A 16,699-nucleotide genomic window follows, 5' to 3' on the forward strand; every position below is an offset into this window, starting at 1 on the left:
ATCTGTAACTTCTGGATTATCATTAGGCTTCACAACAAATGTTTTCTCAGAAGGTGGTCTGGGAAAATTAAATCTACAGGTAGTTCCCTTTTTCTTGCATGATTTTGAATGTTTCTTTGAGTGAAGCTGAACATTCTTCACTATTTCATATAGTTCCTCATCTTCATCCTCACATGGAATTTGGCATGAAATGTACTTATCAACAAAATCTATGACAGTTTCATCTTTGTCAATACCCAAGTTAGGTGCGTTTTCAACCCAGAATAAACAGTGTGTATGTGGAGATCCTCTCTGTTGAAATTCAATTCTGTAGAAATAGTCAATTATCTTGCCAATAGGTTCTGCCGCAGAAAGAATCACTTTGTTCAAAAATGCATGAAAGCGTTTATCAAACATACGAGCTACTGTCACTGGATTTGACTTTAATAAATTACACTTATCTGTCCAATCTAGATCATTTGCTTTTCTTCTATCACCTTGTTGATTTAGCAATGTATTAATAACTTCAGGCCATCTCATCTCAGCTGAAGAAAATGATGCAAACCATGTAGGTTTCCCAAGTTGTCTAACCATTGCTAATACATCTTTCTGTGTAGATTGCCAGTATGGAGGTGTTCCTCGTATTTGTTTCAGAAATTTGTATCCTTTATTCGAATTCAGTATCTCATGAAGTTTTCTTGCATCTTTTAGATCTGAACACTGTATCGATGTGGAATTATCTATTCCCTCTGAGCTTTTTCTGACAGCTATAGAAACATTAGAAAGTATTTGTTGCAGTTCATAAATACACTGAGCATAGAAGATATATTCTGTATTTTTTGCAAATCTGTTGTCTACGTGCATCAGACGATTATGCAAATAACGACCAAGTGTTACGTCAATGAACCTAGTATCATGAAATGTTGGCTGGCCTGTTGGAAATAGAGCAGGAAAACATTTTGCCTCATTACTTTTATCCATCAACAGTGATACAGGACTATTCTTTTCACAAGGTGCACAACATAAAATATCATCAAAAAACTGATCAAGCACTTCTTGCCTCATATCAACCTTCTGTAAACATGTGTCCAACTGAATGCCTTGTAATCGTCCATCATGATCATCCTCTATGTCATCGTAACCATCATTGGATTCACCTGAATTCAACGGTTCAACACAAGCTGTTTGACTATTTTCCTCTGATAAATCAGAATTCCATTCATTATCTATAACAATATCAGAATACCATTTATTCTTCTTCTTCAAATATTCCAATGCAACTAGCACATTCTTTTTCTTGACAAACTGATATTCATAATGTCCTTTGTATGACAATTTCCTCTTCAGTTTTACACGTATCAATTGATCATCGGTCTCTGGTCGAGGTAACATCCTTACGGTTTCATCTGTGCGTGAAGGTACACAAACTGTTGGGCCATGTACTCCATATTGTCCTCCTTTAGGCAGGTTCAAAATTTTCATAAATGGAATGTTCAATGCAATTAAATGCATTTCCAACTTATTCAGATTTTCAAGTTCGACAGGAATAGCATGTAATTCTAAGTTATTTCTGGTAGCTTCAGCAGGCATATTACCAGCTAATAATTTCCTGTGGCAAGTGTAACAAATCCATAAAGAATTTCTTGGTGACTTTATTATTTGACAATCAACATCACAGTCATCACTGCATGTATGCAAGTACTCCTCTTTTAAGCATTTCGAATCGCTATATTTTGGTTTTGTGCACTTCAATACTTGATTTTTGAATAATAATTTCAAACATACACAACATACATATTCAGGGCCATGTGAAATAGTTTCCCTAAACCTTTTCAAAACATGATCACAATTTCTCATATTCATTTTCTCTTGCTTTTTTCGTTTCACATTCCTCATCGCAACCTGCTGTCTGTACACAGAATTCGTCTTGTACTTAATGTTTGAAACTTTTCTCCGAATTTTCTTAACTCTCTCTCTGAATGAAGCATTGTTTTGATATTTAGCTCTCCCCAGTTTCTTATACTTCTCTCTGAATAAAGCATTGCTTCGATATCTAGCTTTCATCAATTTCCTAAGTCTTTCTCTATACAGAACATTGCTTCCATAGTGAGCTTTTCTCATTTTCTTCAGCCTTTCTCTAAATGCAGCATTTTTTTGATATTTGGATTTCATCTCTTTCCTCATCCTTTCCTTGACAAGTTCTCTGTAACTGGGATCCAAAGTGTACTTGTCCCTTTGTCTTTTCTTAATTTTCTTTTTCTTTTTGTAACCTGTAAGGAAGATCTGTTTGATACCTCACTTTCTTTGCAGCTGCTTTTTTAACTTTGCGGGGTACAAAAGACTGATCATTTGATAAAAATTCTGCTTCCAACAGCCTTTGCTCATCTTTTTTCTTTCCTCTCTGTGCTCTCATTTGATCTCTATTTTTTCGTCTGGTAACATTAGCATTACTTTTTTTTCTTCGTTTTTTCCTTTTTGTAGATTGCCTAGTAGTTTTAACTTCTTCAGATTCTTCAGTATGCCTTCTCATTTTAACTGCAGGTTCCATGTCATCCTCTAATACTTCATTGTTCAATACATTGATTTGATAATCATCGACTTGTTTTGTAACTTTCCTCATAGTTGTGACTTTTCTCTTTCTTGTCGCAGGTGTTTCCATATCAGTAATATTTTGTGATCTTGACGGCTTTTGACATGAACTTGATGTTTGCATCCTTGGACATACAGATTCTACAACATCATAATGATTGCCATTTGTGTGTTGCAAGTAAATACCTCTTTGTGATGTTGCAATTCCAAACTGAACTTTGCTTGCACCAAATAATTTCCATTTTGAACCACTACCTTCATAAACATAAACATCGGTATCTAGTAAATTTGATAAGGCCATTATTTCCAATTCTGTAGCCCATGTGCCATTGTTGAGTACTCTTTCCTTTGCAATGTACTTTACAATATCTGTGTACCCTGATCTTAAAAGGCTTACATAATCTCCCTTGTTTTGTAAAATATGCTTAACTATTGCTTTTCGAACATCACGGTGTGAATCTTCCTTGCCACATGAGACATATGATATAGCTCTGTAAAAGCAGTTTCCGTCACCAGTAATTCTATAGACAGTCAATGGGTGTGACAGGATAGTAATATCATTTTCTACCATATCTTTTTGCATATCAGTACTGCTATATTTGTCATTAACCTTTATACCTAATTTGCAACAAAACTTTTCTACATCAGATTTATTCACAGGACTGTACTTGAGATTAATATTCTCTATATCTCCCACTTGTTCCACCTCAGATGCATCAATGTCGACATTTACTGTCTGTTCACATGTGTTTTTTACTGGGATTTGTGTCTCTTGCAGGTTTGACACCATTACTTGTTTTTGTGTCATTTTCCTCATTCTAACACTGCATTTCTTTAATGTTAGTGTTTTAGTAATCTTAGATGATAAATCATGACTTTTCTTCTTGCTTTCTACACTTGTATCTGAATTCACATGAAATACTGGTAATTTTTCATCCAAAGTACTAGACTGAACAGTAGTTACACTTTCCACTGCGTCAAAATGATTGCCTCCAGTGTACAGAATATATATGCCTCTTTCAGTTGTTACTTTGTTGTAGTATCCAGGTTTCCTTGCAGACAGCATCTGCCAATTTTTTCTTCGATCATCATACACATATATGTCATGATCTAGCATATGTGCCATTGAACTAATATCAGTGTGACCAGCCCATGTTCCTAAATCCATCAACTTCTCTTGAAGAACAAAGTCCCTGACATTCTCATATTTCACTGTGTCTATTACATTTTTAAATAAATCGCCTGTTTCCAGTAAATGGGCCACATTGGATTTCCTGAGCATGAAATGGTTTCCTTCACTGCCAGTAACTACATGAGCAATACTTCTGTAAAAGCAGTTGCCATCACCTATAACTCTCTTGACATTTACAGGTTTCCTCATACACAAACTTTCATTTCTATCGTGCACTGACTCACTGGCAGCACCACTGTAACTGACATTCAATTCATTGCACAAACACTGCTTGTCTGCATATGTAATTGGAACAAATTTGAAATTTCGATCTCTTCTTTCTGTTGTCTTCTCAACTGAAACAAATTCAACTTCATTCATATTTCCATAGTCATCACTGTTTACATGTGCTCTGTTTTTCTTTGTTTCATTTTGAGTCTTACAGCCATCACTGTTAATTCCTTTAAGATGATCACAATGTTTTGAAATGTTGCTATTTTGATCATTTGTATTCCCACATGCAGGATTTACTGGGTTTGATCTCTTGGAGCCACTAGTTGTCAATGCATTTTTCATAGAATTTGATTCTAATGCCAGACCAGTTAGTTCAAACTGAGTAGTACGTAAATTACATGCCATAGATTTTGCCAAATTCAAACAGTGTACCAGTACACCTTGCCATGATGAAATGCTAAGCAAGACACTGCATCCATCTTGTACCAGGTATCCATCATGACTTCTGGAATGAGAATCAAATACATAATAACCATTGTCATGTCTAATGATTGCAAATGTACACTCAGCAAAATTCATAAGACATGCATCATATCTGCACAGTTCTTGTTCTAAGGCTTGGTTCAATGACAAAGCACCAAAATTGGACAAATTGTTTTGATTTCCATCCAACACTCCATATTTTGATTCAGCATAGGTTATTTGAAATTTTTCATCCTGAATATGAAGTTCCTTGGGTAATTCATCTATCATTACAAGCTCTTCATTCACTGGTGAATCCTTCTTTATGTAATAATACAAATCATTCCCAAGTGACAGAATCTGATCAAGATCACGAGGTCTCATTTCGATTCCATTCTTTGTTTGAGTGTAGAGAACTGCCACAAGAGAATTACATGCACATTGTTTGCCAGCAGTGTAACCAAATCGTTGATCACCTTGATTAAAACTTCCTTGTGCGATTGTTTTGGTCATAGGATATGATTGCCTTCCACCACATTCAGAACTTGAGAGTGAAACAGGCTTACAGACACGTTCTTCAGTCTCTAAATCACTTGCAGCTGGTTCATCATCTAATGCATGTACTGTCGATTCATGTACACCATATGAATTATGGTGGTTAGCACTTTTTGCAGAATCACCATTCATTACTATGCAGTCAGATGGATTAGTAGTTTTTTCACATTCAGGCAAGAATACTGATTCACTACAAACTTGAGCACACTGTATAGCTGAAACAGGTCTGTGACATGGAGAGTGAACACTTACATCTGTACAAGAATTCACAGGGAACAATTCCTTCACTGATATTTGTCTGTCACTTTCAACATCTTTTCTTTCACTGTAACATGGGTTTAGTTCATGCACATTGTGCATTCTATCACATTTCACTTTGGACATATCATTCGAGCTTGTGTTGTCTCTACTTGTGGAATTACTGTCCTCATAATAAGATGTTTCATTCTTACACAACTTTTCATTCTTTGCCACATGTTCTCCTTCAGGAATGTCAGGTTTGACCTTTCCATCATTACACACCCGTGAGTCAGCACTTTTAACCAGGTTTGAAATTTCAGGATTCACCTTTCCATTATCATGCACTTGTGAGTTGGCATTCTGTACCGATAGCAGACTTTGTCTGTTGATCTTCGTGAAACGACCTTTCTTTCTTGGTTGCCGTGCATTTCCACCTCCATAGAGCCTGTTCAAATTCCAAACTTCTTTTTCAATGTCTGTGGAAGGGACAGAGGCACCTTCTTTTTCAATGTCTGTGGAAGGGACAGAGGCACATGTAGTTTGATCACCATTCGGTACGCAACATTCATTAGTCATATTCGGAGTGCTTTTAGCCACATCAGCCCAACTTCTTTGTGTTTTTGCATAGATTTGCTCAGTGTATTTTGCCATAACATGAGGTGACTGAACACACTTTGAATATACATTCAACACAGATTCAGTATACACCTGCAGACTATCATTTCGTTCTGTGTCCAAGTTTGCATTCACATTTTGCTTCACAAATTTACCAGGTTCTTTTTGCTTTGTTTCTACTTTTGATTTCTTGCCCTTGCTGGTCTTGGCTCTTTTCTCTTTTTCAAGATAGTAGGTTTTCATTGCTTTGCCAATGTAGGTCACACCAGGTTGGAGAATCACACCATTTACTGATCTCACTGAGCTCTTGTTACTGGTCTTGGTCTTGGGATTGTCAGTCATTGTTTGGGATGTTGTCACTTTTGCCTTCTCAATCATTTTTGACTTCCTTGATTTCACAGTTGTCCAACCATCAACAACTGCAGTTTCTAATGGCTGAAATTGCCTCCTAGTGAGATTTGTAATGAATGTTGAAACCGATTCACCTCTCTCATAATTTGCTCTTTCCTTCACACACACATTTGTCACTTCTGGAATTCCAAGATTGCCCTTTCTTTTCACATACCTCTTTCTCGGTCTCTTGGTTGGTTTCTTACTCTGGTTGCTCTTGCATGATGAATGTGAAACATCAACACCAAAATCTTCATCACCAAGGTCTTCAAGAAGCTCATATCTATTGAAATGACAGGGAATGCCAATTCTGTCAAAGATGCGATGGGCAACATTATTGCTTCCACATGCAGAACAAATCCAAATCAACCTTACAACACACAGTCTAGCATCAGAAATGGTTCCTGTACACATCACATGAAACTGCTTGCCACAATCCTCACATAGTACTTTGCTTTCATCTTCACTGATCACATTGCAACATGCATCACATTCACTGACCTCTACATTTCTCATCAAGTCACAACTATGGAGGATATCTAGGATATCACCAATAACATTCTTGAACACATTTGCTTCCATTGTCAAACTACAGGGTTCGAATCTTTAAAAGTAGGTACTTATTACCAAATAAATGTATATCAATCAACTATTCAAACAATACAGATATATTCCTTGAATCGATTGCTATACTTATATGAATCACGTCTACTCCACTAGTATTACGATTGATAACAAAACTGTCAATTTGTACTGCCTTGAAAGTTGTACTAATATATAACTGTGTACTGTATTTCACTGTACAATGTACTTCCAATAAGGCTGTGACACTGATCCTTATAAAGTTTCTACCAACAGGTGGCGCTCTTTGTCTACCAAGAAAAATTATCTGTGCAATGTATGTGATGTTTAATTTCAGCAAACTATGCCTTTATCTTGAGATTATGCTCTTTGCAATAAAGTTTTGTATTTTACCAATTATACTTTTACCTTTATTGCACAATAAATGTTTCCCTTAATAAAGGCTTTTTGCAACAAAGACTTCTATTTCACCAATTACTCTTTGTCTTCACTGACAATTATTTAAAGCCTGTAAATAAAAGAAACTGTAATGTTTCTGTCTTGAGATGGCTCCCTTTGCAATAAAAGTATGTCTTTCACCAATTGTGCTCAATTGCATTCACAGCCCAACAATTTCAAAAGTCCCCTGAAGGTGCAATATTATTGTCCCTCCCTTCGGCGTTCACTACATAAGTACGATGCTTTTGTCTGTAGATAGTGCTCTTCAAATACTTTTTTTTACAGAGTTAACAATTAACTAAAATTCATGACTCACTTTCACGTTTTTCAAATTGTTATATTGAGTATACCTCTCGCCTCACCTCACACAGCTGCTACTCACACACTTGACAATTCCTTCAAAATTTAAAGTCCTAGCTATTACTCTTGTCAACTGTAGTTGAATTATTTGCTGCAAACTTTCAATGCAGAATATTTCAAATATTAAATAACCTTTGAAGGTGCAATATTCTTGTCTACCCCTATAACAATTACCAGAAAACTATAAAACTGTTGTTTCAAGATGACGCTCTTCAATTATTGACTATATACAATGTAATTCTTTCCAGTTCTTTCAAGGTCTTCCTTCCAAGTTATCTCAAGTTTCTGACTCTTTGATTCTGATTTTGACTCTTCCAAGTTCTTTCAAATATTTTCAAGTTTTCAATTTTCAATGTCTTTCAAACCTTTTCAAAGTCTTTCAAGTTTTTTTCAATGTCTTTCAACCTATCTGCCACAGCTCTGCTTAACTTACCAACTAGCTTCAAAGTGCTAGGACTATTGACTTGAGCTGCCAACACACTTTTCAATTGTGAATTTCTTTGATTCTGATTCTGACTCTCCCCGACTCTGATTCTAATTATCTTTGATTCTGATTCTCTTTGATTCTGATTGTGACTCTCCTTGATTCTGATTCTCTTTGATTCTGATTCTGTCTTTCTTTGATCCTGATTCTGATTCTCTTTGACTCTGATTCTCACTCTCTATGATTCTGATTCTGACTCTTTCAAGTTCTTTCAACTTTTTTCAATGTCTTTCAAGCCTTTTCAATATCTTTCAAGTTTATTCAATCTCATTCAAGTTTTTTCAATGTCTTTCAACCTATCTGTCACAGCTCTGCTTGACTCACCAACTAGCTTCAAAGTGCTAGGAATAATTGACATGAACTGCCAGCAAGTAGACTATTTGATTCTGATTTATTTTGATTATGATTCTGACTCTCCTTGATTCTGATTCTGATTCACTTTGATTCTGATTCTGATTCTCTTTGATTCTGATTCCGAGTCTCTTTGATTCTCATTGACACTCTATGATTGACACTCTTTGATTGACGCTCTTTGATTCTGATTCTGACTCTCTTGCTGTTTACCACAACTCTTCTTGACTCACCAACTAGCTACAAAGTGCTAGAGGCTTATTGTCATGAGTTGAAAATAAACAGACTTTAGGATGACAATATAAATGAGATTCTCGATGGAAAATCAAATGAAAGCAATTCTCAAAGACTCAAGATCTTGAGTATTGAGGGTGAAGGTGAAATGGTATGAGATGGTATGTAAAATGAAGATGATTGAACAGATGACATGTACTGAAAACGACAAACACATGTACAAACACACCTTTCACAAACAGAAACAGAAATCTCCTTCCAGAGCAACCAGTACCTGTCAAAATAAACACAAAAGAAAATGGTAATCGCAAACAAAATTTTACAAAATGCTCAAGAAAAAAAAAAAAACCCAAAGAAAATGGAAATATGTAATGCATTTGTTTCCCTTCAAGATCATTAATCACATATCACTCTAAACTTGCTTGTTAAAGGGGATGCCAGTAACTGATCAATGAAAAACACCAGAAATACTCGCGATGATTGTTCCAATTCATGTGGGATTCATTTAACATTACATTACTGTGTGAAAACTATTTACTTCAAAATAATCTCATATTCAAGTAATGTCCAGTTTAATGTTTATACCATAACATGCCCATACAGTGACGGGGCAATAAACTGTACATTACTTTAATATGACACTGTTCTGAAGCAAATCATTTTTACTCAACAATAAATCATACTCTTAAATGAAGCCCACAAGAACTGAAACAATCATCCCCAAGCATTCCCACCGATTCCTATTAACCCCACACTAGCCACCCTTTTTAACTAATAAATGCAGCAATCTCTAACCTTCAAATTTGACCATGCACCAGTACAACTTACAATTTTATCTTCCTATTTATACCTGTTTCCAACCAAGTAACACTTCCACTAACCATTTAAATAAGCTCTGGAGCTACTTCTAAATCTAGCAAATTGTGTCACAACCAAACAATAAATGTACCTTTACCAAAAACCTACAATAGGCAATTACTCCCTTTGGGAAGATACAATGTTGCACAATGCCACTTAACACTAAGACCAATCACACACTCGGCACACATATTCCTTTACTGATAAACAAGAGATCGTATAGTCTCAAGTCACGATACATTACCAGTACATTGTATTTCAAACCAATCATAGGACCCTAATGCATCTTGCAACTACAGTGTAACCTGATAACTGGTAAAATAAAACACAACTGATAATTGCACAAAAGTATGTACACCATTAAAATCCAAATCACTGTGTCAATTAACCCATCCACCATCACCCCTGTGCAAAACTGCATTATTAGTACATTAAAATTTTAGTTACAGCTTATTATTCCAAAGGTTCATAATTTCAAAAACTCATTAATCCGAAAAAGTGATGAGGTTTCTTACTAAAAAGGTCCATTAATCCGAAAAATGAAATAAGGTTCGATAAACTGAAGGCTCGTTAATACGAAAATGAAACATTGCTCTCAATTCCAAAGATTTGTTACAGACCGCATATCATGTCAAAAAAAAAAAAAAAAAAAAAAAAAAAACCTTTGGAATAACGAACCGTATTTCAGTTTCGAATAAACAAACCTTCAAATAACGAACCCTATTTCATTTTCAAGTAAAAGGCTTCAGAATAGCAAGCCCTTTTCCACTTTTGATTTAATGAACCTTCAGAATATCAAACTTTCAGAATAATGCCACAAATGTTTGGATTAACTGACCCTTTTTCATTCCCAGATTAACAAACCTCTAATTACAAGGAATTTGTGTGTTTCGGATTAACGACCCTTCACAATAACAATGCTTCTGAATAACAAACCTTCAAAATAATGAAAAGCACCCACAGATAAAGATATCCTGACAACAGATTACTGGTACTCATTCCCTTCCCTTTCTAAAATACACAATCTGTCTCTACAGCAATCAGAGTAAATGGCATTCTGCAATAAGCGATTAAAGATAATGTAAAGCTTTGGTACTGTACCTCAAAAGTTTCCCTGAATTTCCGTGTCTTACTTACTGTTTCAAGTTAAAGTACCTTTCATTGACTAACACTGTGAGAATTACTCGCCCTAAAGTGCTCTCATGTCTTAGTAATCATGCAATAATGGTTTTGTACCAGAGCCGCCGCCGTACGGGAGCAAGGTAGTACACGTACTGTACAAAACCATTATTGCATAACTGCGACCAACACCATGCAGCCCCATACAAAACACGTGTACACATAGCTAACTACGACCAGCAGGCCCATACACATAGCGTAATGGGGCTTCACAATGAAGCAACCAGGATCATGACAGATTTAGTATTGCGGATAAATATCAACGTAAAATCCTAAAATTTGTTCAATTTGAAGACTTACCAATTAAGTTGAAGTATTGAGAACAGCCTTCAAGCAACATATGGTTCTGCCAATAGTCCCATTCTGTTCAAATTAATGACTGAATGTGACTCGGTCAAGAGGACCTTGGAAAAGCTGCTGTACATACACTGAATACTTCGGACAGCGCATACGCACACATCATATGCATACAAATTTCAAATCCATAAACGGAGAAGATGTTTGTGTATGCATGTGTGTGCATGCTAGCCATCAATTCAGTGTATGTAACTCTCCCAAGGTCCTCTCAACCGAGTCACATTCAATCATCAATTCAAACACAAAGACACTATTGGCAGAATCAGACGTTGCCCGAAGCCTATTCCAATACTTAATTGCTACATCTTCAAATTGAATAAACTTTTGGGCTTTAAGTTGATATTTACCTACAATACTAAACCTGTCATGATCCTGAATGCTACAATGCAAATTCCCACTACGCTATGCGTATGGGGCTGCTGGACCCCATGCATATACTCTATGGGGCTGCTGGTCACAGTTAACTACATGATTACTGAGACATGAGAGCACTTTGGGTCAAGTAACTCTCACAGTGTCAGTTATATGAAAGGTACTGGTACTTTAGCCTGAAAGACAAAAATTCAGGAAACTTTTAAGGTACCAAAACTATATATTATCTATAAAGTCATCCTTCTAAAGGGAATAATTCGCCACAACAACACGTTACCACTATCCTCTGTCCAAGGTCCACCACAGATCCAAAATACACTGTTGATACACCAGGGATTCTGAAGCAAAAAAAAAAAAGTATCATTTTATCATATAATAAAATATGCAAGCTTTCTTCCTTTAGTAAATATGTACAAACACAATATTGTTTCATAATAATGTAGCGTAGGCATTGGTCACAGTTACCAGTACAGCATAACTGAAAATGGAAAAGAGGTGGAAAATACAGTCCCAAAACTTCATGAACACTAATACTCAACAGACCTAGATGTACAAAACTTAACAAAGACTATAGAAGCTACCGCTAAAACTACGACTAAGAGGACATACTCTTGCAACTTCACAGGCAAACAGGTGTAGTATGCCATGGAGCCCCACATGGCCATGGAGCCCAATGGCACTCATTTTAGTAATAATAACGCAAGCTTCTTAACACGCGAGTCTATGCCAATAAAACAAACTCTACCTTCCATTCTAGCTGATTCATTTTCTTCATTTTTAGAAGGCATGCACACAGAGATGAAACTGTGCTTCAGACCCCACAATATCAGCAAAAACATTTCTGAAATAAAGCTGCAAAGTCATTTAAAATTTACGGTAACTTTACTTCTTCAAGTTTGTGTTACAGCCGACAAACTATGTCTAACGATAGAAGTTCTACCTCTTTCTCTCTTAGACCAACTTTACTAGCACCTACTCTAGCTCAAACTTTAATTGTTGGACTGCATACTCCAAATAAAGTTACAAACTAGTAAATGACATTTCTTCAATTACAATTCACGACTAAGAATAATACTTGAACTGTATGTCAAAACAAACTCCTACACCTACAGTCGTTGTTATAAGTAGTATACAACTGTTCCCCTGTATGCCCCGTAAAAAAGAAAAATGAAAGGGAGACAGAAAGCACTGCTATCACTAACAGTAGTGTCAACTGTTGGTCTTTATTAAATTTATGAGTATAGATTAAGACTTTTAACCAACGTTACTAAGTATGACCAAGGGTTACCATGGTTACTGCGACCAGCCCCATAGGCTATGCGTAGAGTCTATATATGGGGCTGCTGGTACTTATGGTCACAGTTAGACCAAGGGTTGCATGTGGGACACGTACATGGAATCACTTTGAAGGTCACATCCAACGATTTAGCAGGTTAATTCTCACATCGTTTTCACAGTATGTTGTCTAGTATATGGGGAGTCTATAACAAGTCTTTAGGCAAAGGGTGCACATTCTATATAAAATAGGGAAGTTTTCATGCGCAAACTTAAGTGTCCGGAAACCCACCCCCCATCATCATACTACAGTGCACTCCCACTACAACGAACACGGTTATAACAAAATTTCGTTATAACGAAGTAAATCTTCTGGTCCCAAATATATCACCATCAAAATCTATGGTACAATGTTCGTTTATAACAAACACGGTTACAGCGAAAATTCCATTATACCGAAGTCTTTTCCAAGCGCCACAGACAAAGAAAAACAAAAAAAATGTGCTCCGTTATAACAAAATGTGAATTGCTTTCGAAAATACGTAGCGGAACAAGCATTTATAGCGTCTCTGCATGTGTGAACGCTTCACACCACTGTGTGTTACGTGTCACGCACAGTTTCTGAGGGGAACTTAGTTTATTATTGTAATACAGTTATCGACATGCTCGTGAAATAGGCCTCACCACTGCTTGTTCGTACTAAAGTAATACTACGGCGGCTCACCTATTTATACTCGTGAATTCAGCCCCCCGTGTGGCGTTCATTGGTAGGCAAGCACGGCGGTGGGGCTTCCTTCCACAGACGCACAGTATATTATACTCGTGAATGCGGCCCCACCAAACGGCAATTAGGCCCTACACTAGCCCGACCAGACGCTGTTAATACGCTACGCGAATACAGCATCTGACCAACAAGCGGGCACCTACAAAGTGGGGAACCACAACACAACTACAAAACTTATGAAAATTTATACGTTCTTTATAAACAATGTACACGTTACCAAACGTTACTCACCTTAAGTGCATGCTTGTATTACAGAAGGTTCGTAAGTCCATTGAGAGCCCTCGTGATAAGTCCGTGGAACCAAAAAATGATACTTTCTGGCGGATTCCCTAACACCGTCAGGGTTCATCGTTGCAGAATTCAAAATGGCGCCTTGATCTCTGCGGAAATCTTTTGCGTGCGTGCGATGCGCTGCTTGAGTGTTGGTGTAGCAGCACGGTCGACAGCGCGACCTTTTGAAAGGGCATTCAGATCATGTGACCTCCCGGATATTGGAAATGGCCTGGCGTGAAAGACGATGTACCGTTCGTGAACCGTTCACACATGCTGCATATAACCATCATTTTAGGTAAGTTATCAAATCTAAATTTCAATATTCATAGCATAGATATGAAGTCTCATTATCATTTTGTTCGTCAGATGAGTTTGAAGTGACAAAAAAATGATCTAAAGTATCAAAATTCAATCCGATCGCATGCTATCGTTGGACCCTCTTCGTGTTTGGAGCTTCGTTGGTACAGCCCTGTCGCGCTACGTATGTACAGCGGCGACTGGGCTGTGTATAGTTAGCCCTACACAAAACTAATATACAGCGGTAGGGCCGATTTCCACAGCATACAGTTGTAACACCTTTCGCCCTCCCTCTCTTCTCAGAAGGACTTCCTAATGTCCCTCGACTAATTTAACAGCCAATTTAATCATAAATACAACCCTACCTAACCCCTAACCCTATTAACCCTATGCCCTAACCCTACGACCTACCCTTGCTTATTGCTAACGCATGGCCATGGCCCATGGCCATGGCCCATGGCCATGGGAGCACACGCACTGCAGTGGGGCCTATTTCACGATTTTGCCCGATTATCCCACCACATTTCAGTTTCCACATAGCTTTCCACTGTATGATGAGTATTCAGCAAACAGAATATGATATATATACACGTGGTTTCCTTGATTGCGATATGTATTGTATTTGTTCGGTTATAACGAAATTTCGTTACAACGAAAGAAAACTGCCGGTCCCGAGCACTTCGTTTGCGGAGTGCACTAATATGACTAGCCTAGGTCTATGCCAACATGACCCCTCACGTAATATAAAATTTACCCCCTCTAGCGGTCTATGTATTATCTAAAACAATGGCGTCCATATTTCGCCAATGAGCCTACCTGTACGTTACTACTAACCCGATCCGAAATTTCGCCAGTAGGCCCAAGCCCACTTACTAACTGTTTTGTTAGAGCCTTTATAAACTGATCAGCCTTGCACGGTATAGATTCTACTAGGCTAGTCAACTCTAGCGTACCTTATAGGATCTATTACTATACTCACTGACATTGAACTTCGGGCGCTACATAGCCCGACCAGACGCTGTTATAGTACGCTACCATGTACAGCGACTGGGCTGTGTATAGTTAGGCGCTACTGTACCTTCGCACCCGTTTGTCAAACGACCCCCAAACATGCACAAACTCACCCCGATTATTCATTAACCTAAAATACTTCCATCTGAGCCTCCAAAGTCGAATATACGGTAAGCTTTTTCACTTTCAGCGTTTACAAGTGTCGGAAAAACATTGGAAAACCTTGATCACTATTCGCTGGAATTGCTGGTCCGCTCTGTACACAGGCACAATTACGAATTGGTTTGAAGGTAAACGACGTCCGGCCGTCCACACAGCAACTTTTTCTATGGTGTCGTTGAAAAGCTAATTTTTTCCTTGTCCTCGGTTGCAGCTTCATGGCGGCGGTTGAAAGAGGGCGTGCGAGAGTGTATATGCTGGACACATCACGAATATCTTTCTCTTCCATTTCTCCCTTTAAATTCTTCCTTTATTTTCAGGTAGAATGTATTCCCCCTTCCATCCTAGCAATCATTTTCTCTTCTCTATATTTCTCTATTTCCTTTTTAACTCAACTGTATAAATCTACTTTCTACCTGTTTTTTGTTTCCTTCATGGGTTGTTTTTCCCTCCAACTACGAGGGCCTTATCCTCTCTATCCCCTCCAAACTGTTTCTTACATGTCGTTCTAAAAAAAATTTTTCCCCTTTATTTCGTTTTCAATCTGTATAATTCCTTCTTGTCTTCCAGGTTTGATTCATCTATGCTTTCAAATTGTACTTCTATGTACCGTAGTAATTGTTTACCCCTTTTCTTTTATTGAACTTTCCAATTTGTAAACCTTTCGTTTACGACGTCAAAAACATGACGAAAAACTTCGCTAAAATTAAAGCTTATCTTCAATATATTTTCCTATTTCTTTCTATGTGCAACTTTCTATGCAATAACTCAAGAAAGACACCCCCTACTACCCCCATACTTGGCATGTTTACCTCATGTCACGTGCAATATTTTATAACCTAATACTACTTGACCGAACAACACATTGAGTACGTAAATTAAGGTCAAAGGTCATAAATCTTTCAAACTATAACTTCGTGAATACATGTCAATTATTTCCCATATTTTGCAAACGCAAACACCATGCTACAAGGATCAAACCACAAAATAACCACTTCTTGCACAGATGCTACCTTGTCTGCTATAACGTACATATCTATGGAACGGAATGTTTCTACCTGTAAAAAAATAATGACAGGATTGCCTTTACCGACCACTACCATTCTTACCCTTCCGTGAATTTCTCCCAGATTTTAATATGATGTAGCTGAAACTTTGGGCTATCGCTAATGTGCCCCCGTTTCTACATACGATATCGGGATCATCACGACACAAAACGTGGTTAAAAATAAAGCGTAAATAGTGTGTCCTTTGTTCTTCATAAGATGTGGGGAACACGTCAAAAAACGTGGTTGAAATTAAAGACCTGACACCCTTTCCTAAATGAGAACCAAACATCACTGACTTAGGACTTCATTAGTGTATAAGACATTGTGTACCATAGATGGCAAATCTGACTCGGTCTTTCCTAAATGAGAACCCAAACATCACACGGCCAAAGTCCACTAAA

At 37.4% G+C, this 16,699-nt stretch overlaps 2 protein-coding genes across 2 annotated transcripts in view; both read right to left on the minus strand.

Annotated features, from left to right (window-relative positions):
* The window catches only part of LOC140229548 (2-Hydroxyacid oxidase 1-like), an 88,530-nt gene that overhangs the window by 55,974 nt on the left and 15,857 nt on the right, over nt 1-16,699 (minus strand). The window lies entirely within an intron of this gene.
* On the minus strand, nt 4,470-6,817 carry LOC140230104 (uncharacterized). Its single transcript, XM_072310306.1, has 3 exons — nt 5,764-6,817; nt 5,558-5,727; nt 4,470-4,478 (listed from the first exon to the last, which is right to left on the minus strand). Exons 1-3 carry the CDS (start codon nt 6,815-6,817, stop codon nt 4,470-4,472), a joined length of 1,233 nt encoding a protein of 410 aa, XP_072166407.1.

This window comes from Diadema setosum, chromosome 6 (genome assembly GCF_964275005.1).
Source record: "Diadema setosum chromosome 6, eeDiaSeto1, whole genome shotgun sequence".
Lineage (NCBI taxonomy): Eukaryota > Metazoa > Echinodermata > Echinoidea > Diadematoida > Diadematidae > Diadema > Diadema setosum.

What these genes read in the sequence shown, in the direction of transcription:
- LOC140230104 (XM_072310306.1), bottom strand. Translation starts at nt 6,817, where the DNA reads ATGGAAGCAAATGTGTTCAAGAATGTTATTGGTGATATCCTAGATATC. An exon ending in GAATGGTGATCAAACTACAT is followed by an intron (nt 5,728 to 5,763) that starts GTGCCTCTGTCC and finishes TTGAAAAAGAAG; the next exon opens with GTGCCTCTGTCCCTTCCACA.